General features: G+C 37.7%; 3 protein-coding genes across 3 annotated transcripts; all 3 read right to left on the bottom strand.

Annotated features, from left to right (window-relative positions):
• Positions 1 to 1,830: 1,830 nt before the first annotated feature.
• LOC128864740 (probable cytochrome P450 309a2) lies at positions 1,831 to 2,760 on the bottom strand. The gene is made up of 4 exons (XM_054104494.1): positions 2,668 to 2,760; positions 2,473 to 2,602; positions 2,126 to 2,389; positions 1,831 to 2,041 (listed from the first exon to the last, which is right to left on the bottom strand). Exons 1-4 carry the CDS (start codon positions 2,758 to 2,760, stop codon positions 1,878 to 1,880), a joined length of 651 nt encoding a protein of 216 aa, XP_053960469.1. The 3' UTR covers positions 1,831 to 1,877.
• A 306-nt stretch (positions 2,761 to 3,066) lies between these two features.
• LOC128863994 (probable cytochrome P450 309a2) lies at positions 3,067 to 5,146 on the bottom strand. The gene is made up of 7 exons (XM_054103450.1): positions 4,899 to 5,146; positions 4,553 to 4,811; positions 4,380 to 4,484; positions 3,904 to 4,326; positions 3,709 to 3,838; positions 3,362 to 3,625; positions 3,067 to 3,277 (listed from the first exon to the last, which is right to left on the bottom strand). The coding sequence occupies exons 1-7, from the start codon at positions 5,093 to 5,095 to the stop codon at positions 3,114 to 3,116; spliced, it is 1,542 nt and encodes a 513-aa protein (XP_053959425.1). The 5' UTR covers positions 5,096 to 5,146; the 3' UTR covers positions 3,067 to 3,113.
• Positions 5,147 to 11,935: 6,789 nt separating this feature from the next.
• LOC128864515 (inhibitor of growth protein 3-like) lies at positions 11,936 to 12,561 on the bottom strand. Its single transcript, XM_054104213.1, has one exon. It carries the CDS (start codon positions 12,445 to 12,447, stop codon positions 12,028 to 12,030), a length of 420 nt encoding a protein of 139 aa, XP_053960188.1. The 5' UTR covers positions 12,448 to 12,561; the 3' UTR covers positions 11,936 to 12,027.
• Between the last annotated feature and the right edge of the window lie 714 nt (positions 12,562 to 13,275).

The following is a 13,275-nucleotide window of genomic DNA, read 5'->3' as shown; positions in this document are numbered from 1 at the left end:
CAAATACATCTTCAAATATTGAAATTAAAGCAAAAACTCTCCAAGCTAAAATTGCTGAATTTTTAAATCAATTTTAATATCTTATATAATAAATTGTTGAATGAAAATCCTTTCTTTGTCTTATATGTATGAATGTATTAATCTTCTTATTTTGTAAATAAAACTGTTTAAACATACATCTATTACACAGTTTTATGAACTCTTTTTATATTTTTCTCATAAGCGGACAAATTTGTCAGTCCCTTAGGGTGCGTGCATGTCAGAGATGCGATAAGCGATAAGAGCGTCGATAAGAGCGAAGCGTAGAAAATTAATGCATGTATTTTAATAGAAGTGTGCATGTCGGAGCAGCGCGCTAACTCACTCTTCGCTCGCTATCATCGATAAGAGCGTAGAAATTGTAGGCTAGTAATTTCTTCGCTATTATCGATGATGGACACAGAAGATTTTATAAGTGCAGTATCTTTAAAACCTGCAATTTGGGATCAAAAAGATCCAAATCACCACAACAGGTTCATTTTGGATAAATTGTGGCAAAGTATTGTAGCTGACACATGAACTGGTTAATAAATCAATACCTATTTATATTGAATGTAACACTGAAAACACCACGGCTAGATGTGATGACAATGCACAAAACAATGAATATCCGATTTAGATTCACAATATTCTAAATGTTTAAAATATTTCATTTTTTTTTTGTTATTTTCTCCAATAAAATTATTCGTACGTATGTACCTTATTGTAAGCATCAATCGCTCCTCTTGCAAGATTGGTCTGTTTTGACAGTTTTGCCAATTATGCTGCAGTCGATCCGAAATTTGAGACAGAATATAATCGAATGTATCGCTTGTCATTCTCATATATTCGAAAAACTTTTTTGGATCCTGTCTCAAACTATTATAGAGATGGTGAAATTCTCCGAGTTCTAGTCTTGCTTGGTTTATAGGATGCGCCGAAAACTCACGTTTTTCCCTTACAGTATTATGTAGATGATAATATGCAGCAGTAGGCGTTAACAACAACATATTTTCTTCCTCTGAATCACTCATTATTATAAATATTATAGCTCTTCACTTTTCAAAACTTAAATTACAAATGCAACTAACGCTCTTATCGCAGCTCTGTTTTATACACCACACAAAACTATAGCTCGACGCTATGCTTTTGTCGCTGCTCTTATCGACGCTCTTATCGCTTATCGCATCTCTGACATGCACGCACCCTTAGATGTCCGCTTAAAAGAGAGTACCCTGCAGTAATATTGCAGGAATACCTACTAAGGACAAACTGTATAGGTATTTTTTAATGGTAATATTAGAACAAAATTCTATTAATTTGAATTTTGTCATAATTTATCGGTATGGAGCGCTGCTAACTGACTTTCTGTAGTCCGAGCTTGACAACATTTACACCATGACAGCGCTACATAGCTCATAAGCGACGCGATGCTCGAGCTTATGGAGGAGCAATTTAACCATCTTAGTGCGAGCGTTCATCAAATGGCAGTCACAGTCACGCGACTGAACCTCATCGATTATGTTATCTGGAGTTACATTAAGACTTAGTCCACACTAACAAGCCAATCAGTTTGGACGAGCTCGATGCAAAAATCTAGACGCAATTACCGGAATAACGCGGCATATACTAACCTCTTGAAGCCAAGGCAACCATTTGAATAACGAGCTATTCCGTACATACTAACTCGAATATGACTATATAACAGTGCAAGAATTAATATATGTCTCACACTCTTTTTAACAATATTTAATTTTTTTCCTATAGTTCTTTTCCAATTTACGTTTAATTAAAGCAAAATTCCACAAAAAGTAAAAATAAGCAGTTCCATTATATTATGAATTGGTAAAATAGATAAGTCATAATCTCCTAATTTCTAGCATAAGTTTTTCATTCAGATTGAGTAGAAATGAATCAATACCTCGGTTATTGCCGTGCTGTGTCCGTCCACAAGTGCTAATGGCAAACTGCGAAACTATAGGCACTAGAGCCGATTTTATAATTACCATAGCCAAGTCCTTGCCTGGAAGCAAAACAAAAGCTGTTTAGATCCCTCTAAATACGAGTACGAGTAATATCACAAAAAGTGTCGGAAAAAAATTATTACCCAAACAGCTTCTCGGTCCAGCACCGAATGGCAGAAAAACTCGACTCTCCATTAATTCCTTTGGTGCAACGTTCTCGAAGCGTTCGGGCATGAATGAATTTGGTTCACAGAAGATTAGGGGATCGTGATGATAAGAGTAAACGGGTACACACAACATCATGCCATCATCCAGCTGCAGCGTTTTGTGCTTAGAAAGCTGCACCACGTTGGCATTACTGCAGACGCGACGACAGTAGGGTACTGTAGGACTTAGGCGCAAAGTTTCTGAAATATTGTAAGAGCCATTCATACATATGAAATGTGTGTGAGAAGTGTAGCAATTATTTTCAGCAAAAGCAGTATCCCACCATATATGCAGTGGTTCAGATAGGAAAGAGACATCAAAGTGTCAAAAGAGAGTTCCTTGCAATTTTCACGCCTTTGCGTTTGCACTAGTTCGGCACGTAATTTGGCTTGCACCCGTGGCTCTTTCGCAAGCTAAAATGCATTACAAATTTATTATTGTACTAAAATATTAACAATTTTCATTCATTTTTACTCACATAATAAATCGTATAAGCCAGCGTACTGCATACCTCCTCAAACCCATCGATCAGCATAGCCATGCAATTCCCCGTCAGCGCATCATCACTCATAAGGCCCGAATGACGCAGGTTATCCAAATAACTGAGAAAATTAGGCGCACCTAACAAGCCAATCAGTTTGGACGAGCTCGATGCAAAAATCTAGACGCAATTACCGGAATAACGCGGCATATACTAACCTCTTGAAGCCAAGGCAACCATTTGAATAACGAGCTATTCCGTACATACTAACTCGAATATGACTATATAACAGTGCAAGAATTAATATATGTCTCACACTCTTTTTAACAATATTTAATTTTTTTCCTATAGTTCTTTTCCAATTTACGTTTAATTAAAGCAAAATTCCACAAAAAGTAAAAATAAGCAGTTCCATTATATTATGAATTGGTAAAATAGATAAGTCATAATCTCCTAATTTCTAGCATAAGTTTTTCATTCAGATTGAGTAGAAATGAATCAATACCTCGGTTATTGCCGTGCTGTGTCCGTCCACAAGTGCTAATGGCAAACTGCGAAACTATAGGCACTAGAGCCGATTTTATAATTACCATAGCCAAGTCCTTGCCTGGAAGCAAAACAAAAGCTGTTTAGATCCCTCTAAATACGAGTACGAGTAATATCACAAAAAGTGTCGGAAAAAAATTATTACCCAAACAGCTTCTCGGTCCAGCACCGAATGGCAAAAAAACTCGACTCTCCATTAATTCCTTTGGTGCAACGTTCTCGAAGCGTTCGGGCATGAATGAATTTGGTTCACAGAAGATTAGGGGATCGTGATGATAAGAGTAAACGGGTACACACAACATCATGCCATCATCCAGCTGCAGCGTTTTGTGCTTAGAAAGCTGCACCACATTGGCATTACTGCAGACGCGACGACAGTAGGGTACTGTAGGACTTAGGCGCAAAGTTTCTGAAATATTGTAAGAGCCATTCATACATATGAAATGTGTGTGAGAAGTGTAGCAATTATTTTCAACAAAAGCAGTATCCCACCATATATGCAGTGGTTCAGATAGGAAAGAGACATCAAAGTGTCAAAAGAGAGTTCCTTGCAATTTTCACGCCTTTGCGTTTGCACTAGTTCGGCACGTAATTTGGCTTGCACCCGTGGCTCTTTCGCAAGCTAAAATGCATTACAAATTTATTATTGTACTAAAATATTAACAATTTTCATTCATTTTTACTCACATAATAAATCGTATAAGCCAACGTACTGCATACCTCCTCAAAACCATCGATCAGCATAGCCATGCAATTCCCCGTCAGCGCATCATCACTCATAAGGCCCGAATGACGCAGGTTATCCAAATAACTGAGAAAATTAGGCGCACCACTAGGATCACGGAGCTCCATATGACACTCCAATGCATCGACGGTGAACTGCATAAAATAGCTATCCACTGTCTTGGAAATCAACCGGAAAGGCCATAGTCGCCAAAGTAGTGGCATGACAGCAGACACGAAGGAGTAGCGGCTTAAACTGCGCGTTTGCTTGACGGCACGCTGCGCCATCATCAGAAACCTATTTCCTTTTTTCGATAGCGTTAAAGTTCCCGCATCTACGCCCCAAATAAAAATACAGAGCGCATCTGCTACGAAACGTTCAACAAACTATTGGAAATGCATTAAAAGAAGATCAGTGCCGAAATTTTCACGCAACTCACATCTGTGACCTCCACCATTTCTGGTTGGGCATCACCACATTTTTGTCCCAAATAATGCACCAAATGCCTACTACTCACTAGCCACACTTCGTAGGAGCGCTTTAACTACAATTTGTGGAAACCAATTTATCTTTTTTTTTCTTCAAAATAAAAATCCACATTTTCTCACTAACCCGACTAAGTGTCAAAGCCGCACACGCCACGGTGCGATTTTTCTTCCAGCGTTCGCCTGTGCTCCACATTGCACTGTGCATGGCTAATTTGTCCAATTTGTTCTCCTTGTGGTGCCGCATCCAACTACTCGCCGCTGTCACCTCAAAGGCATTGAAATTCAAGTCGAGCACTTCGTGTGCCAAACGCATGTCCAGTACAAGGATTTGTGGTTGACGTACGAAATAAATACCCACCATGCGACTGCGATGCTTGTACCGTCTAGCCGGAGAAGTGAAGAAAACGCCAAGAATAACACAAAGAGATACATGTACGTATGTATGTGTGTAAAAAAGATAAATCGCCTACCCATAAATCGCATCGATTTCATAAATCAGATTTCTATTTCGCGTTAAAATGCTAGGAAAAGAACCGAATATAGTCAATGGCAACGCGGTGCGTAATCCGCGACTCTGCCAATAGTTGAAGTTCCACGAGAAATACAAATAGGTCGGCAGCAATACGATGTGCAACAAAAAGATAAGCTGAAGAAAATACTCCAACATTTCGATTTATCTCTTTTATTTTTTTTGAAATAAGATCTTTTCATTAGTTTACTTAATTTCACTGTGACAATATGTTACTGAAAGAAAGCTTTTCCAGAGAAATACATTTCAGAAAAGTGATTGAATATTAAAAACCAAAAAATTCAAGTAGTATTTTCATCTACCTATATTACAAATTGGTTACAGTGTAATAAAGCAAGAATAAAGATATGTGAAACTACGTTTATCATTCATTATAACATCAATATTCTTATTCCAATGACCCTCTAATAATTCTGTATTGTTTCTGTAATGATTTAACTTAACCGGCTCAACTTCACTTTTCCATTACCATATATTATATACTTATGCATAAAAAGAAGAGGTCGTACCAGTGCACCGAACCAGTGCACCGTAAAGCCATTCGTGAAATAGTCCGCAGAAATTTTCTCAGAAATCAGAAAACCATGCTCAGGAAAATGAATGTATCGACCAGATCCATGTCATGACTAATTAGAAATGATCTCCACATGAAAGCTCTGACCCGCTCAACTGGTCATCTTTTGAAAACGCGCTAGACAGTTCTTATTCATCTCACCATGGTCGCGATATGACAGAAACGCTATTGTTTACGTTTAATTTTCGTCTTCGACGCTGTCACACTCTGAAGACAGATGGCGTTATTAATAACTTGAGTAGCGCACTGATTCGCAAACGCCATGCACCAGTAATTTCTGTCAGTAGTTCTGTTTTAAGCGAGTCACAAGCACGCTGCAAATCATAAGAATCAATTGAACTTTCAGCATATCGACATGTGTTTGGCGTGGTTTGAAACAGGTTGAAAGTTGCCAAACAAAATTGTGTTCTTGCAATCGGTTCCGTGTTGATGGCAAAGTTGAATTTTTGTAATAACTTTTGGGATTTCGAAATGACTACGTGCGCGCAAAAATAGTAACATTCATAATAAACGCTACCATACTTGGCACACGACCCGTGGTGTGCGGTTAAACTAATTTCAGCCGTTTGTTATAATTTGTTGCGAGTTTGTGACCCGCATTACCTGGCAGGATTGTGCTCTAGTACGTGGCATTTCCTCTAAACAAATATAAATATATATGAAGATGATCCTTTATTTTATTGTTTTTTATTTATTTAAAACCAACGTTTTTTGTTTATTTTTAATCTCGTTTACTTTAAGTCCAAAATATAATAATAGTTTTTGCAGACCGCTTAGAGCTAATATGACCTGAAATTAATACTGAAACTTAAATAAATAAGGAAATATATCAATAATAAGAATTTGTTCGCAATAGTACGAGGAAGGAATAGGTGATAATATCGTAAAACAACATTATTTGAGTCGAGGATACAAACTAACTAGCTCCAGAACTCAGTTGCTTATATGATATATCCGCTGCCATTACAAAAATGTATATCCCTTCGTAGGATTATTATTTCTACTTGAATTTCAAAATCACGCACAAGGTAACGCATATCACCAAATGCATTTTAAATAATAAAATGTGTATTTTTTAACATTTTATTCATATATGCAAATACAGTCGAACCTCAATATCTCGAATATTTGATATCTCGAATCAAATTGCTTGGCAATGGCGTTTAGAGTGAGAATTGCGTGTAATTTTTACTTGATAACTCGAACTTCTATTACTCGAATATCTTGATAACTCGAACAGAATATTTGGCGCCAGCTTTGATAAGTCGAATATCCGGAGGAATCCCCTTATTACGTGTTGCTTATTTTATAGCAAACAGATGTCAGCAGTTGGGTCGCTGCACTGTTTAAGTCCGTATTTTATTAGTAGTTATTACGCGAAAATAAACTCTGTTCACATGTCATCAAAACGTTGTTTAAAAACTTTATCTATTGATGAAAAATTTAAACAAATAAAGGAAGTGGAAATGGGTGCGCGAAAAAAAGATGTAGCTGTAAAGTATGCTATTCCGGCAAATACAGTGTCAACTATTTTAAAAAATAAACAAACGGCAGTAATAAGCAATCGAAAGTGGTGGTGCAAGTGGGTGTTCAAAGAGACTAAAAAAGCCAACATACGTAAATGTGGGCAAAGCAGTTTTAGAATGGTTTAAATCGGCAAGAACACGGAATTTGCCTATATCCGGAGGATTACTTAAAGAAAAAGCATTGGAATTTAATCAAAAATTAAATAGAACAACCGAATTTCATTTATAAAATAAATGTGCAAGCTGCCACCTAAAGTTATTTTTTTTTTTCTAAGATCTGGTATATGTTATAAAAAGACGTGTGGTGAGAGTAATGATGTAAGCGAAGAAGACTGCATGAAATGGCAACGTGATGTTTTACCTCATTTATTAGAAGGTTATCCGGAGGATTACTTAAAGAAAAAGCATTGGAATTTAATCAAAAATGAAATAGAACAACCGAATTATTGGGAGGTTGAATTAGTTTTAAAGGTGACACACAGATGGCGCTATTTATCACTTTATCGCGTTGGCAATACTGAATATATATTCATGACAAAGCCTCATCCCTAGGCTTTGTTTATCAGTATCTGTCATTTCGCTGAAGTATAAACAACGCAGTGTTTTCGTGCTCCGAGTATGTCAACTTTCGTGCCGTCGAAACGCAATTTGCGGGAAGCTTTGCTTTTCTGCTTTAATTTGAAAAAAAATACAGCCCAAGCCCGTGAATTGCTGCAGGAGGCCTACCCAGACCATACTCCGTCGATTTCAACATGTGAGTACTGGTTTCGACGATTCAAAAGTGGTGATTTTCACACCGAAGACAAGGAGCGTCTTGGCCAGCCCAAAAAGTTCGAGGACGCGGAATTGGGGGAATTGGTAAACGAGGACTCGTGCCAAACCCAAGAAGAGCTTGCTGAATCATTGGGCGTTGATAAATGAACCGTTTGCAAGCGTCTAAAAGCGATGGGAATGATCCAAAAGCAAGGACATTGGGTCCCGTACGAGTTGAAGCTGCGCGACGTCGAACGGCGACTTTTTACGTGCGAATTGCTGATCGAGCGACAAAATCGGAAGGGTTTTTTGCATCGGGTGGTGACTGGCGACGAAAAATGGATCCACTACGATAACCCAAAACGCAAAAAATCATGGGGTTTGCCCGGCCACGCATCAACGTCGACGGCCAAGCAGAATATTCACGGCAAGAAAATCATGCTCTGCATTTGGTGGGATCAGGTCGGCGTCGTATATTTTGAGCTGCTCCAACCGGGCGAAACAATCACGGGGGATCGTTACCGACTGCAATTGATGCGTTTAAGCCGGACATTGAAAGAAAAACGGCCGGAAACGGTAAAAAGGCACGACAAGGTTATTTTGCAACATGACAACGCTCGGCCGCATGTTGCTCAACCTGTCAAAAAATACCTTGGAACGCTTGGCTGGGAAGTGTTACCTCACCCGCCGTATAGTCCAGACATAGCTCCCTCCGATTATCATTTGTTCCGGCATATGAGTCTCGATTTGGCGGACCAGCGGTTCTCCTCGTACGAGGCTACCAAAATATGGGTTGAGTCATGGCTAGCCAAGCAGCGGCCAGAATTTTGGAGAAACGGCATCCGGAAATTCCCCGAAAGATGGGCGAAAGTTGTAGCTAGCGATGGCCAATACTTCGAATAAAATATTTTGTACCGTTTTTTCACAATAAAGCCCCAAATCTTCGAAAAAAACCTTTAAAACTAATTCAACCTCCCAATACATTGATAAAATAAATGTGCAAGCTGCCACCTAAAGTTTTTTTTTTTTTCTAAGATCTGGTATATGTTATAAAAAGACGTGTGGTGAGAGTAATGATGTAAGCGAAGAAGACTGCATGAAATGGCAACGTGATGTTTTACCTCATTTATTAGAAGGTTATCAAGCACGGGACGTATTCAAAGCAGACGAGACGGGCTTATTCTTTAAATGTCTTCCAGATAGCACCTTAACTTTTAAAAACCAGAAATGCCATGGAGGAAAGCACAGTGAACAGAGAGTTACGTTGATGATTGCCGCAAACATGGATGGATCAGAAAAATTGAAATTACTCTTGATAGGTAAAAGTAATCAACCCCGCTGTTTTAGAGGTGTTAAATGGTTACCTCTCGACTATAAAGCAAATTCAAAAGCGTGGATGACGGGCGCCTGAATGTTGAACGCTGAAGAATGGCTTCTTAACTTAGACAAACAATTTGGAAAAGCCGGAAGAAATATTCTACTTTTTATTGACAATTGCCCAGCCCATCCTAAAGACATACAACAGAGATTAAAGTTTATCAAACTTGCATTTTTCCCCCCGAATATGACATCAAAATTACAACCACTCGATCAAGGTGTCATACAAAATTTAAAATGTCATTATCGTCGCAGAATTTTAAAAAATACTATAAAATGCTTTGAAGTAAACAAAAATCGAACATGTAACGAAGAGAATTTAATTTTTCTTAAATTTTAAATCTTTATCCTTTCAACATTTTAAAAAATATGAGCTAATTTGCTGAAAGCTCTTTTTCGCCTGAGCTTGATGACTACATATTAATAAGAAGCGTACAACAATCTCTCTAATGCATTTGCGGTTGTCTTCTTGGAAAATTGTTTTCTTACTTATGCATCAACCGCAAAACAGCAAATTGCAAGCAGCCGCAAAGCAATCTGCCAGCGCATGCCGATACGCACACAGCCACACCTATGAATACCCACATGCATACGTACACATACATACGTACATTACATGTTGCCACAAATTTAGCAGCTGCATCTGGTTTGCCATATGCAAATTGCGTTATTGCAACACTCGACCATGCAACAGATCAAAACATTGCTTTTGCCACAGAAAAACGTGCGTGTGTGGGTGAATGCGTGAGTGTTGATGGAAAAGGAGGGAGCTGAAAGTGCACAAAAAACGAAGGACACATAAAACAAAAACATGCAGCACGCCAGTGTATGAGTATACAAAAATGGAATGGAAGTATAAATAACAAGAACAAAGAAACGTATCCCAACGAAAGCACTTCAAGTGTAAACAATGTGCGCATAGCTACAAAAGAACTGATGAAGAAAAGAAGAAGAAGAAGAAGAATGAGATATATTGCACCATCCACAGCAGAGCGCTTGAACTTTCGCAAAGGATTACAACTTATCGAGCGAGAACAACAACAAAACAAGCACGCAAGCAAATAATAAGCTGAAACAGAACTATGGTAACAATAACAAATTACTGAAATTGCTGAAGTAAAGGGGAGTGAGCCTGAGTGGAATTGACAACAGAATGTTTGCCATAAGTTTCAGCCCGAAATTTGCAACACCAACATAACGGCAAAGAAAGTAGTGCAAAGTACTTTTCCTGAGAGCTTTGAAGAATCTGGAGGAAGTAGAGAAATCAGTTCTGTGTTACGTTTGTTTCTGCTTATTCGTTTTTGTTATTGTAATAACTGTTATTAAACTTTTCAGTTGAAATAATAATTCGAAAAGACTGTTAGTTAATGAAAAAGCAACAGCAGCAACAATTCCAAAGCTGATTCAAGCATTTTTGCACAGTTGAGTGAAATTATTTGAAAATATATTTTCAATTTGGCGCTTGCTAAAAAGAATATAAGAATCTGGGTTTGGATTGTATGGAAATATTACGCATTTAAGTAAAATTTGATACGAAAGCAAGTGCATTAATAAAAGTAATTTATTTTAGAAATGTTACAAATTTTATTATCAAATTGCTTATTTATCATTTGATTTTCTAATGTTTTTCCTTTTTCTTGTTATAAAAGTCTGCAAACGTTATTGCTTTGTGCTGAAATTAAAAATATTTCTTTGCGAAATTGCATGAATTACCCATACAAGTTTTGCCTAGATTAGATTGGACGGGCTAAGAGCAGCCCCTTGTTGCACACAAAGCTTCTTGCCCTGTTCTTATGCTTCTTCAAACCATCTCGGTCATTGGTGAACCCAATTAGCTCTTCCAGTGAAACTGTACCTAAACCATGTAGACCCTTGAAGAAGTGGAAGCATTGACCCAGGAAGTGCTGAGTGGACTATACTTTTTCATCGCTTCTCATATCTACAACTCTTACAGATAGTATCGTATCTGGTTGCAAAGCTGACTGCCATGTAGCCACTAGTCCAGTGCGCCGTTCACTTTCATGTGAGAGCCTCAGTCAAGTTGAAGTTTTTTCATTCATAACCTGTGAGCTAATGTCTTGTAAGATCACCTTGTCAAAATGGGAAAGGCAGAAGATTTTGTTATGTCCGCCTTTACATTCTTTGCCCACCTATGGGTGCTGCATCGAAAGTTTATTCCACCAGAGCATCATCGTAGTATGTAAGTGCATCAATATGAGATGGCCAAACCAGCACACTTCCGGAATATTTAGCATTTCACATTGCCAATACCATAAGTCTCATCCAACTTCTGTACTCATTTGCCGCACATGAATTTTGACATACAGGCGTGCTTTATAAATTATACGAACTGAAATCGATGTGATTTGAAAACTATTTTTGAATATTTGCAATGAAGGTAATAAATTTTCAATTAAGGCTTATCAGCCTAAAATCACTAGGACTATAGCATTGCTCTTTTTTTGGGCTACAGGAATAATAACAGCTCACTCTATTGGAAAAAAATGAAGCTGTGAAGCAAGGATTAATAATACGAGTATGTGTTAGGAGTGTCTAGAATAAAAGGTAGCGCAAATTTAAAAACTTTCAAAGACAGCCCATCCTCTCCAATGGCATTCGACTTCAAACCCATGACAGATATCAAAACTTCTGGAAAAAATTACTAAATTTTTAGCAAGAGAACTACTGCCAATATTATATTGCAGCACAAGTTGCATTATTAAATATTCATGTCTCAAATGGAATCACAGAGAGCCAGATTTTATTTTTATTAAAATATAAATTTTAATTTTCAAATCTTCAGAATACACTGATCATTTTTAAGGCTAGCATTCCAAGTACTAAGAAAATTTTCGCTTTCGCTTGCCGCCACACTGCATTTTGATTGTACAAAGTGGGCAATACCATTTACCCTTTGGCGGTCGTTTAATACCAACACATGGAAAATGAAACCATTCATATGGACACGTCCTGTTGTTGCAAGCAATCATGCGGCCATAAGAAATTTTATTGCAAATACAGTAACACGGTTGATTTGGATTGTAAAAACAAAACTCCTCTTCTTCATCAGATGTCAAATCGGGTGGCGTCAGCACACTGTTATCGTACAAGCTGGTGTTAGAGTTCTGTATATCCAAGGGGTCGGTGATGCTCGATGCCTGCCGTGGCGCAGAATGGCATTTGGCCGCAAATGACGAAGTGCTGGGCTCATTTTCATCCGCTTCTTTCACAGCTGATACGTTTGATGACGCTGGCAACATTTTTAGGCGGTTTGCAAACGAAGCATGCGAAAAACTTACAAAAAGAGTTTAAAAAATCTACAATTTTCACGAAAAGCTATTGAATCGAATGTGAAAAATATTTGATTGAAGTTTGACTATTAAGTTACAGTAAAAGGGGAAACAATTTTGAATGAACAGTATAGATATGGGGAAGATTATTTTGACAATATCAAGGAATAAATAAATGGGCAAGAGTTAATCGGTTTGGACTGAAACCGGTCGTGATCGCTGTTATAATCTGGTAACCTTGTGATGTTTATAAACAACTTGAAATTAATTATTTTTTGCGTATAAAATTTCCTTGATAGTTTTCAAAGGTTCTAGTAGTAACACAGAGTTATTCCATCAAACCTCTGTGCCGTAAGGTTACAGAATTCCATATGACTGCAATCTTTTTCCAAAAGTAATTTATGCAAATGACATTTCAGCAGATCAAATTGACCAGGCAGAGATTTTCTTCTTCAAAGCTTCCCCTTATTGAAGACAGTCAGTCTACGTAGGCGGCAACTAACGGGTGATTTTTTAGCTATTATCTTTTTAACTAGTTGGTTTAAACAGCTGACGCTCGTTTCGTGTTTTGTTTCACTGTCAAACATCTTCAGTTTGGTCTATAATTTAACCATGAAACGTCTTACAAACGAATAACGCTTGCAAATCATTGAATTTTATTATAAAAATGCGTGTTCTGTTAAGAAAGTTTAAAGTCGAAAAATCGTGCGATATAACGCCTTTAGATTATTTTTTGTGGGGCTATGTTAAGGCGCATATCTATTCAGACAAGCCTGTTTCAATTAACGCATTGGAAGA

This window comes from Anastrepha ludens, chromosome 5 (assembly GCF_028408465.1).
Source record: "Anastrepha ludens isolate Willacy chromosome 5, idAnaLude1.1, whole genome shotgun sequence".
Classification (NCBI taxonomy): Eukaryota; Metazoa; Arthropoda; class Insecta; order Diptera; family Tephritidae; genus Anastrepha; species Anastrepha ludens.
This window is presented reverse-complemented; position numbering and strand designations above follow the sequence as displayed.